The 12,179-nt window shown below is 40.5% G+C and overlaps 1 protein-coding gene across 1 annotated transcript in view; it reads right to left on the bottom strand.

Moving 5' to 3' along the window:
- The window catches only part of ARFGEF2 (ADP ribosylation factor guanine nucleotide exchange factor 2), a 105,069-nt gene that overhangs the window by 61,281 nt on the left and 31,609 nt on the right, over positions 1–12,179 (bottom strand). Inside the window, exons 7-14 of the mRNA XM_023511981.1 lie at positions 10,895–10,963; positions 8,993–9,144; positions 5,223–5,353; positions 3,755–3,989; positions 3,024–3,123; positions 2,121–2,260; positions 1,552–1,660; positions 636–819 (exon numbers count right to left, since the gene is read on the bottom strand). Of these exons, the coding sequence (XP_023367749.1) occupies positions 636–819; positions 1,552–1,660; positions 2,121–2,260; positions 3,024–3,123; positions 3,755–3,989; positions 5,223–5,353; positions 8,993–9,144; positions 10,895–10,963 (1,120 nt within the window). The remainder of the gene's footprint in view (positions 1–635; positions 820–1,551; positions 1,661–2,120; positions 2,261–3,023; positions 3,124–3,754; positions 3,990–5,222; positions 5,354–8,992; positions 9,145–10,894; positions 10,964–12,179) is intronic.

The following is a 12,179-nucleotide window of genomic DNA, read 5'->3' as shown; positions in this document are numbered from 1 at the left end:
GTGATACCATGGCACTCTACCCAGGGGGATAGCTTGAGGCTCTGTCTCAAAAAAAAAAAAAAAAAAAGAATTTCAGTTTGAGTGGAGTATTAGAATTTGAGTTTACTAAGTCAATCAATCATTCAAAAGTTGGACAAGATATGGCACTGTGTATGTGTTTGTGTGTGTAAAAGACTGGAAAGAACAAAGATTTACCAATGACTGACGATGCTGTAGTTGTAAGGGAGAATGTCCTTATTTTTCAAAGATATGTGGCTAAGTCTTATGATCTTTATAAATTACAGTCAATTGGTTCAGAAAAATACATACATAGTTACAAAAATATGGCAAATATTAATTTTTCTGTATGTTGAAATTTTTCATAATATGTAATTGGCAAAAAATGTTAATAATAGTGATTCCTCAGGCAGTAATTCTATGAATGATTTTTACATTCTTGCTTTATATTTTTCTGTATTTTCTAAATTGGTTTAATTATTTTTATCAGACAAGGGGGAAAAAAGGCTGCATTATCCACACAAATGGTGCCCTTTTCACAGGCATTTCTCCCTTAGGGGCCTGTTCCAGGTTCCCAGAGAAAACACAGCTTTGTCAGAGGCCCCAGGAGATCCCAGTAGAGCTGTGACCACACTCACAACTCGATGCCGTGTTCAATGATTTCCTTTTGTTGCTTGATGACCTCAAATTGCTCTGGGTCATCCTGAACGGCTGTCTGAGTCCCTGAGGACACTGTGGACTCCATCGATGTCACGCTGCTCCGTCTGGCCAAGTCAAGGCCTTTCCCATCCACCATTTCCTGATCTGTGAGTCTCTCCTGACCTGCAGTGACATGAAAGCAAAGGAAACCAAAAAGACTGATGGGACAGAGACACGGCTGAGTTAGGACCAGCTTCATGGTTCCCTCTCTCAAACCTATAACAGCAACACATTTGTACTAGAAGGATCATAAGCACAAAACCTTAGTATCACTCAGACAGACACTTTAAAACTTCTTTGGAATAGTCTTTAAAAGAAACTTATTTTTTCATGGCACTTTATATAAATCTAAAATTCACATGAAAGAGTGAAAAAGGTAAAAACAGACAAGACACCTAAGGAGTAACGGACAGGCAGACTTGTCCTACAAGATACCAAAATTTATGTAACTCCAACAATTTGAAAAGTGTGCTGGTACTGGTGTAAGATCAGAAAAATCAAGAGAACAGTACAGAAAAATCCAGCAACAGATTTAGATACATAGGAGAATCTGGTATATCATAAAGGTGATGCTTCAGATCACGAGAGAAGAAGAGACTACTAAAAAAGTTAGAATAACTGGCTCTCCATCTGGAACAGTACAGTTAGGGCAGAACTTTACACTTTGCCCCCTACTTCTAGAGAATTTAAAAAGCAGAATTTTTAAATACTATACATAAGCAGAATTTTTAAATACCATATGTATTCAGCCAATTAAAATGTTTTCTTTGGTTCTAAGACAAATACACCAGACAACTTTTCCTGGCAGGTGTATGCAGCCTGTTATGAATGGAGGTGACAGCCATTCTCTCTCACCGAGGCTGGTCTGGTGGTTGGGATTCACATACAGGTCTTTGCTCCATTCCACCATGCACTTGAGAATGGACACAAGGCACTCCAGGCCTTTCTTCCTCAGGCTGAGCTCCTAAAGGATAAAGTGACACAAAATAGAAACTTAGCAGAAAAATTAAGAGCAGAAACATCTACAGATCTCTTAGGGAATCTAGTGAGGATATGAGATTAATCACTGACATTCAATGATATCAAAGATGAAACACACTCAAAGGAAAGTTAACAGGTGACATAGGTATTCAGGACACACTACAAAACTGTGGTGTACAACACTCCCAACCTCCAGCATGACTTCTCTGCTGCCCCAGTAATATTCTTGTCTGCAGTGTTCACCATCACCTGACAACTTATTTCTTTATTATTGTTTCCTGGTGGCAGAAACTGTGTGTGTGTACATGCACTGAGATGTGCGTGGGTTTTGTTCACACTATATTCTCAGCACTGAGGACAGTGTGGGCTCGTGGTGGCGCTCTACAAAGGTTTACTGAAATGAACAAACTTTACATAGAATTAAGTGTCCTCAATGTCTTTACCTGCAGAGGTGTCATTCCCAGCTCATGTCCACTTCTTCCCTGAGCGATTTTGGATAAATCATTTACAAGGCGCTCAAAAATGTTAGCAGCATTTAAATCACAGTCGTAGTTGACATAAATATCCACAACACACTGGGCATCTTAAAAACAACATATAAGTATGAGAAATTTCCATCAAAGACAAACAACGGTTATGTTTTCTGATGAAGTGAGATTTGTTTGCCAAAAAATTTCCTCAGCGAACTGCTGACTCAGGTGGCCACATCTCACTCAGGAAGTGTATGCTGGAGGTACTAGAAAGTCAGGGGCTAGGGAGCGGTTTGGGGCTGGCATTGCCACTAACTGAAATTTCTTCAGGGAGTTCATTCCACTTCTCCAAGGCTCTGTTTTCTCATCAAAAAAAAAAAAAAAAAAAAAAAGGAATAACAATTGCCTGTTCTACCTCTTACTGAAGTTGTATCATTCTTAAGAAATTATGTTTCATGATGGACAGGTGGAGTGCTTAATTTGAAGCCACACAATTATATGGTGTAAGCCTCTACCTTAGCACCTAATCAAGGGCTGGCAATACCAATATCTTGGGCCCTGTTTTTAACAACTAGGGCTTAGCTTGCAGGTAGGGTGACCAAGTGTCCCAGCTTCCTAGGATTAGGGGGTTTCTGGGACATGAGATTTTAATGCTAAAGCCAGAAAGTCCCAAGCAAACCAGTCTGAGTTCATTATGCTCTCAAAAGGAGAAATGGGGCAGGATTAGGTTATTAGATTAGAATTAGCCTTTTAGGGATGATTTCCCCAATACTTTGTGGAAACTCTGAAAGGAGGAGTTAAGGGTATTAACAAATTAGAGCATCTAAAGGGTTTCTGGACAAGACCAATGGATGAGCGCCCTCAGGGTAAAATTACCTGCACAGATCCTTGTCAGGGTTTGAATGACCATCCACCTATGCTCAAAAGAACTTGTTGATGTTTCTAAAATGTTCAGGAAAATCTCTTTGAAAAAGACCTATATCACATGAAGACAAAGGAGGACACCAATTAGCAGTTTCAATTAGAGCTCAAAGACATTAATTAATAGTTTCAGAGTCCAAAGACTCCCAAGTCTTTAGCAGCCAGACTGATCCTATGGTACATTAAGTAGCCTGGGCAGAAGGAAGAGAGCTGTGAACACAGTCTGCTGAAAGCACCAGGCCTCAGTGTGGGGACAGCTAGCAGGGCAGGGCCCATTAGGGGCACAGCTATTGCTGGGCTTCCGCCCAGAGCTGCCTTATGGAAAAGCAAGACCTGTGTTCTGGTTTTTTTCAGAGAAAAGAAAAAACTGGATTTTCACGTAAAAAAGGATTTCTCAATTTGGCAACAAATTCAAATTATTTCAAACAATTTATTGACCAAACAAACACATTCAGGGAAGCTGAGCCCAGTGCACAGACTTTAAACATTTGGTGAAAAATGAAAGGTGCCTAAGAGTTAGGGGCAGTGACTTTTTATAGAAAGGCGTTCTCTAACTCATTCAGAAAGTTCTTATTTGCTGGGGGTGCCAGCAAGGAAACCGTATAAGTAGTTCTAGTGACTATGCCACCAACAATTAACTCATCGGGTATGAATGCCATTAAAAAAAAAATATCTGAAGTCCATACCTCTATCTGCATTTTTAAGTGCATTTTAAAGTTTGAAAGAAGAGTAAGAAAAATGGCGAGAGAGAGCTCAAAGACATCAGGCACTGAAGAGACGCCGTTTTTGGACAAGGCCACACAGAGATACTGCTTGATTGCGTTGATGAACATCTCGTGAGTCCTGAATACTGGGCCAGCATTTTGCAACACGGAGAGGAGCAGCTGCAGGGAAACCACCTTGGAACGCAGCTCATGGGATCTGGCAATGACAATGAAAACAACAAGAGTGCCAGAAGAGACAATGTAAAACAGTTTGTTTCTTGAGAAGGCCTTGCTCCTCCACCAGTGAAGAGAATTTTCTGAGAAGCCAAAGAATTAAGAATTAGCCATAGCACCTCACTGTCAGGAGAATGAGGGCAGATGGCAGGAGGTGGACTCTCTTGGATCCCGCTAGTCCTGGGAGAACAAGAGCTGCCAGCTCCTATTTTTTTTGTCTCTCCCCACCACAAAGTAGAGGCATACGGCAGGAGCAAAGTAAGTATCACTGGATTCTGGAGAGCAGGTTCTACAGCTGCACTGACAGAATCAATAGCTTCACATCATTCATGTGAGACTGAGCACGAGTCCCACCCCATCTTTATACATGATGAAGACGGTGCTCCTGATCCACGTGTCTTATAAACACCCTCCCCCCAAGGTCAGGGATGGTAAGGGGTGGGAAATTTTCATGAACTGTTTTCCTAAGGGTTGTCATAATATTGGCAGCATTCTCAAAAGATAATTGAGAATTATCATTAATAAGTAACTGTAATGACAGTAACAATAGGGGCTATAAAGTACAAGACTCTGTGGTCCGGACAAAAGCTGTCTCATTTCATGTAATCCATCCTGTAAGGTGATTTTCCATCCCCCCATTTCTTAGTATGAAAACTCATACGGCCACAGAGCCGCCCTGATGAGGAGCCAAGATCTGAACGCAGCTCTCTGGCCCTGAAGCCTCTGCTTTCTTCCCCTCACAGCGCTGACATCCTGCAGTAATTTACTACAAAGAAATGCTGGGCTTCCCTTTGCTGGATCTGGGCCTTAAATCTGTCTCCATGAAGCAGAGGTTTCCAAACAGAACGGGGCACTGAGGATTGCAGCCATCCTGTCCTTCTCCACTCCTTATTATGACATTCAATCTACTATTTAGTATAAAGAAGGTACGTGGTTCAACATACTTATTGTTTTTAGCATATGAACCAAAATAAAACCCCCAAACTGGGCAAAATCTTGGTTAGTGGAAATAGAGAAACAATTCAGTATGAAAGATGAAAGGAATGTAGGGATTTATTGAGTTAGAAAAGTTACAAAATCATGCTAAATAAATTCCTGCACTTATACCAACAAAGGGACATGGCACTGGGACTTCTTGGAACAAGGGTACGAAACACAGTACCACATGCTCCCAGATCACTGGGCTGAAGACAGCCAAGAATTGTTGTCTGCTTACTTTGGATCTGGGGGGCCTTCACCAAGGGGTTTCATGGACAGCTTGCACAGGGAGCGAAACACGAGGAAAGCATCCTTCTGCAGGATGTGAGAGAACCTGGTGGCCACCTGATGTCCTTGGGCATCTGATTCCTAAGATTACAAACAAATACAAGAAAAATCAAAGGTGCAAAACAAAATGATAATTCTTTTCAAAAATAAGAAATGTAATTAGCTCACAGAAATGTAAATTCTTACATTTATTCAGGAGGGAGGTGAGGGATATGGACAGGGGTGAATATGGCAATGTAAGAGGCACCAGGGAGTCACTATAGCAATTCTAAAACCTTGTTCCCTGTCCTTTAAAAAGCTGGTATAGATGGGTTAAAATGATAAAGATCAAATGTTAAACCATTAAACTAAAATAAATATAGGTAATTATATTAGCTTAGATAAGAAAGGTATTTCTAAGAATACTTTTATAGGATAAAGGAAAAAAACTCATAGGCATTATAAAATAAACTTCTTTATCTAAAAAAGTAAATCTCATTTAAAAATAAAACTTAGGTGGTGCTAACAGCTCAGTGGGTCAGGTGCCGGCCACATACACTGAGGCTGGCGGGTTTGAACCTGGCCCAGGTCAGCTAAAACAATGACAATTGCAATAGAAAAATAGCCTGGCGTGTGGTGGGCGCCTGTAGTCCCAGCTACTTGGGAGGCTAAGGCAAGAGATGCTTAAGCCCAAGAGTTTGAGGTTACTGTGAGCTGTGATGCCACAGCACTCTACCCAGGGCAAGAGTCTGAGACTCTGTCTCAAAAAATAAATAAATAAATACAAAATAAAAACTTAACAATAAACATTTGTGATTTTTGTTTGTTCGTTTTTGAGACAGGGCCTCAAGCTATCTTCCTGGGTAGAGTGCCATGGCATCACAGGTCACAGCAACCTCCAACTCCTGGGCTCAAGTGAGTCTCCCTCCTTTGCCTCCCAAGTAACTGGGACCACCGGTGCCCGCTACAATGCCCAGCTATTTTTTGGTTGCAGCCATCTTTGTTGTTTGGCGGGCCTGGCCTGGATTTGAACCTGCCAGCTCAGGTGTACGTGGCTGGTGCCTTAGCCACTTGGGCAACAGGCGCCGCTGAGCCTGTTTGTTTGCTTTGAGACAGAGTCTCACTTTATCACCCTCTGTAGAGTGCTCTTGGGTTCCAATGATTCTCTTGCCTCAGCCTCTCAAGTAGCTGGGGCTACAGGTGCCCACCACAACACCCAGTTATTTTTAGAGACGGGGTTCTCACTCACTCTTGCTGAGGCTGGTCTCAAACCTGTGCATTCAGGGTAATCCACCCACCTCAGCCTCCCAGAGTGCTAGGATTACAAGTAAAATTCGAGACCAGCCTGAGCAAAAGTGAGACCCTGTGTTCACTAAAAATAGAAAACCTAAGACAAAAGAATTGCTTGAGCTCGAGTCGGAGGCTGCTATGAGCTAATACGTCACAGCATTCTACTTGGGGTGACAGCTTAAGACTCTGTCTCAAAAAAAAAAAAATAGATGACCTTATTATTAATCATTAAGGCATCATCTTCCTCCTATCAGAGCAGCAAAGATAAAATAAACATTATTGTCCAGTTTTAATGAGGGAATGGGAAGATAAACACTGAGTACCTGAAGTCGGCAGGGATCTAGGTAATGCCTTTCCCCAAAGCCAATTTGGTATTAAGATCAAAAGTCTTAAAACTCTCAATTCTTGACCCAGTAATACCAGTTGCAGTAATTTACCTCTAATAAAGAATGAAGGTATCCTGAAAGGCTACTTGAGAAGGCAAATCTTAAGGGGTAAAAAAAAAACTGTGGACTGTCATTTAAGAATGGAATAATGGGCTTGGCGCCTGTGGCTCAAGTGGCTAAGGCGCCAGCCACATACACCTAAGGTGGTGGGTTTGAATCCAGCCTGGGCCCGCAAACAACAATGACAGCTACAACCAAAAAAACAGCCAAGCGTTGCAGCAGGCGCCTGTGGTCCCAGCTACTTGGGAGACGGAGGCAGGAGACTCACTTGAGCCCAGGGGTTGGAGGTTGCTGTGAGCTGTGATGCCACAGCACTCTACCCAGGGGGACAGCTTAAGGCCTGTCTCAAAAAAAAAAAAAAAAAAAAAAAAGAATGGAATAATGTAAGCAAAGGCATCAATGAAGAAGAAAGACACAGCACAGTAAATGTGCCAGTTGGATAAGTAGTCTTGTGTGGGGACAGGCATGGGTATTCTGAAGGCTACAATGAATGGTTTAGTTTTTGACATCTAAAGGATGAATTTTGTTTTAAGCCAAATAAACTTTTCTTTATAAAAATAAATTAAGGATATGCACAAGATTATCTATATGGATATTCATTATAGAACTGTTTCCTGTGATAAAACTGGGATAATTAATAACCCTAATAGGGAACTGGTTAATAGATTATGGTACTCTGTATGAAATTTTACATGGCCATTAAAAAATTTAGTTAGATCTGTATTTACTAATATGGAAAGATGTCCACAATACAGTGCTGAGGGAACAAAGCAAACCACAGCCTGGTATATGTTTCTATAAGTGTATTTATAATGGGGGAATTAGTTCTTAGGGTGGGGGTGAAAAATGCCTTATTCTTTTGATGTATCTTCTGAAGCACAGACATACGAACAGCATACAGATATCTGGTTTATCAGTGGCCTTAAAATTTAATGGGTGGGTGATAACTAGGATAAAAAGGTCTAAAATGGTTCTTTGGTAGAGGGGAGGCTGATAATAGAAAGCAGTGAAATAAAATCAGCACATTGTACCCCACATATGCATAATGTATTCATGATCTATGTGTATTTGACTTAATAAAACAAAAAAGGAAAAGAAAACGGTGAAAAACAGGACAAATATGGAGAGTGGAGTCTGGAGAGAAATTTCTGTTTCTGAATGAATTGTTTGAATGTTTTTATGTATAATTTTCAAGAGAACAATAAAACTATTTCTAAAAAATAACATGGCAGATGTATCTATGGGCCTGAAAGGATGTTCATAATATACATTAAGTTTGAAAAGCAGACTGCAACACAGTATATATATTGTGTTACTCCTTTTAAGTGGAAAAATATGTGAAAGAGAGAAAAATCTAGAAGGCTATAAATAGGATGCTAATGAGGGTTATTTCTGGGTTATGGGATCATGGATGACTTTCCCAATACAGAGGAAAAAAATAGGGAAGTACGTACTTTCTTATTTTTCTATAATGAATGCATATTATTTTATGCATTCATAAATGGCAAGAAATTAACATTTTTACAAGTCTAAGTAAACAGGGTTTAATAACAACGTAAACTGGAATCTGCTAATACAAAGAGGATCAGGCCAGTACAGTGTGGCTAATAATCAAATAGGGATTGCTTATTTCACTTTTTTGGGGGGGGGACAGAGTCTCAAGCTGCCCCCCTCGGTAGGGTGCAGTGTTGTCATAGCTCACAGCAAGCTCAAACTCTTGTGCTTAAGCAATTCGCTTGCCTCAGCCTCCCAAGGAGCTGGGACTACAGGTGTCCCCCACAACATGCAGCTATTTTTTTTCTTTATTTTTGTTGCAGTTGCATTGTTGTTTTTAACTGGCTGGGGCTGGGTTCGAACCCACCACCCTTGGTGTATGTGGCCGGTGCCCTGCCAACTGAGCTATGGGCGTCACCCTTATTACACTCTTTTGATAAAAGATTTAATTCTGCATCTTCTACAAAAGCAAAAATGGAAATGAGTGTGTACAGGATGATCACCAACATACCAGGTTATCCGCTGACGACAAGGACTGCCTATCATCTGCTATCCCGTTGGTCTGTGAGTTTTCATCAACTCCTGGGGGAACAGCACATTCCTGGCACTCCAACTGGCCTAGAACCCTCTCAGGTTCTGTCAGACCATGCTTTTCTGCTGCTTCTTAAAACATAAGGGCAGAGGTATAGCCAAGTCAGCACTGCACAAATCCTAAGAGGCTGTCTGATAGAAGAAAGAAGTTATCTGCCACCTCCCAGCTGTTGTGTTTCCCCCATTTCCTGTACTACTGGCCTATGACTAATGTAACACTGGAAAAGGCTTGGCCAAAGTGGTGCTTAAGATTTATGAGTGTCTGTTACCCACAGCTCCACTGCAAGGCCACAGCAACACACAACTCTCTCCCAGGGCTTCACTCATACTGCAATCTATATCAATGGTGCCTCCAGAATTGTGCAATGCAGCAGCCCTGCCCTCCCCCATTCACTTCTGAAAAAGATGAGAAGCAGCTAAACATGAAAAGCACAGATCTTTTTTACAGGGCCATTAAGATAGGAGTTAGAAAAGAAAAGCCAGTTATGAGAGAAAACCTTAGTCACAGAGAAAAATGTAAACCTGAGCTTCCTGGCAGCCATGTGAAAAAAAGGAAATAATTTTTAAAGTAATTAAACAGATTTCATTACTTAATGAAGGAAAGCATATCTCATGATCAGCAGAACAATGAAATTCTTCAAAGAGGAATTCATCATGTCTATCTTTATATATTACATCAAAAAAACACTTAACACATATAATCTTCAATAATAGCTTTACAAAGCATATATTCAGTAAGTATTTATTGTATATTATGTGCCACGTTCTGCGGCAAGGGTTGTAGAATATAGCAGTGAACAAGACAAATATTCAGTATGTGATGATTTACACACACTCCAGAAACCTATAGTATGAAATAAAATTGTTCCACTTTAAAGACATTTCTGGGCTGGGCACAGTAGCTCATGCCTGTAATCCTAGGACTCTGAGAGGCTGAGGTGGGTGGACTGCTTGAGCTCATAGGTTCAAGACCAGCCTGAGCAACTGTGAGACCTCGTCTCTAAAAATAGCTGGGTATTGTGGTGGGCGCCTGTAGTCCCAGCTATTCAGGAGACTGAGGCAACAGAATCACTTGAGCCCAAGAGTTTGAGGTTGCTGTGATCTATGATGCCACCGCACTTTACAGAGAGCAACAAAGTGAGATTATCTTAAAAAAAAAAGACATTTCTATAAGTAAAAGAAATAATGGAATATATATGTGGCTTTGTGGTACTTTAACTTAATGTAAAGTGCTTAGAGAAGTTTTCAAATCATGACCTCAGTAAGAATTAATTTTTAAAATCATGTCCTACTATAGACATGTGAACACAAATAACTGAAACACATTTTACCAAATAATACTTAACACTATATGCAATAATCATTTTCACTCTATTTTGTTCTCTTTCATTAAAAAAACTGCTGACTGCAATCCTCTAAATTTCTGATTTCTCAACCAATTAATGAATTTTTTAACCAATTAATAATTTATTGGCACTGGGACCAAGTGTTCAAACCATACCCACTGATCTGAGATTTTAGGCAAAAACAAAGAAAAAAATCATCTAATATCATTCTGAGTTTAATTCTACTAAAACTGTATCAGGAAACAGGGAATTATGAATGAAATCTAATAAAATGACTATAGCAACCCAAATGAGAATAAAATAATCCCCCAAACCAAGTAATTTTTGAAGCCCATCTGAAATGGACAGACACAGGGAGACTGTTTCCATGAGTCCACTGAGCAGGAAAGAGGGAACTTCACCACTAAAATATTTGGCTGAGGACTTTTCGGGAGGAATGAGTTAGGAGGAAAGACTGGGTGGTCCCTGGTTCTTACCTTTAATGGCAGATGTGACTACATCTTCTAAGATGCCCTTCACCACCTCCTGGGCTCCGTCATCAGTCCCTACATACACCCAAATACACAAACAACAAAGCAAGTGGAAGAAGGAGATTATGGCAACGTTCCTCTGGAGTCATGTTTCAGAAGGCAAAAAAAGAGGGCAAATGAGGACTCCCCAAAGCCAAATACGATTGTGCCAACAGAAGACAACCTCTTCAAAACATGGAAAGCCCTAGGCAGCACCTACTCTTTTGGGTTTCCCTCTGTGGAACACTAAAACCCCAATGACTTCTACTCTCTCCTTTCCTTGGGTTCAGTTGCTTGGCCAAGGGCTCCCCAGCACCTCCAATTTGGAGGCAGAAGTTGGATTTATCTAGCTATGGTTCTTGAGAGAATAAAAGACGGCGTTTTCAAGTTTTCTCTTGTGCCTCTGCCTCTAGTACCAACAAGCCTTGGTAAGTGACATGCCTTCCTGCTGTTTCTCTTTCTCCACACCGTAAACCTACAATTTAGTGTCAGATTTCCTGTGTGCCAGTTGAGGATTTACTAAATTTTAAATGAAGCTATTCTGTAAAATGTTAGTTTAAGTAGAACAAGTTCAGTCTTTTTATACATGTATTTTTAGAAAACTATTTCTAGGAAAGAGTTTGTAAAGTAAAAAGCTCTTGACTAGACTCTCAGAAGTTTACATTACCATTTATTTTGAGACAGAGTTTCACTTTGTTGCCCTGGTACAGTGCTGTGGCATCACAGCTCACAGCAACCTCAAACTCCTGGGCTCAACCTATTCACTTGCCTCAGCCCCCCGAGTAGCTGCGACTACAGGCACCTAACACAATGACCAGCAATTTTTTAGAGACAGGGTCTTGCTCTTGCTCTGGCTGGTCCTAAACTTGTGGGCTCAAGCAATCCACCCACCTCGGACTCCCAGAGTGCTAGGATTACAAGTGTGAGCAACCGTGCTCGGCCCTATATTACTATTTATAAAACATCACATTGACCAAAAATGTCATCACCTTAAATAAACAGAACCAAAATAACCCTTTTAATTTTGCATTAATAAAGATTTTCAACCCAGCCACTATTTTTATGAGTGAGAGCACCGCTAAATATTTTCACCTCTGTCAAGCTCTTAACACACTGCAACTATCTAAATGGCTTGGAAAATTTATGTGGGAAATATTGATGTTACATGATTTTATTAAGAGGGCAAAAAAAACACCTGAAATCAGGAAACTCCAACCACAGTCACAATCTTTTTTTTTTTTTTTTTTTTTGA

Source organism: Otolemur garnettii, unplaced genomic scaffold (assembly GCF_000181295.1).
Source record: "Otolemur garnettii isolate 467f Iridium unplaced genomic scaffold, OtoGar3 scaffold00023, whole genome shotgun sequence".
NCBI classification, from domain to species: Eukaryota; Metazoa; Chordata; class Mammalia; order Primates; family Galagidae; genus Otolemur; species Otolemur garnettii.
This window is presented reverse-complemented; position numbering and strand designations above follow the sequence as displayed.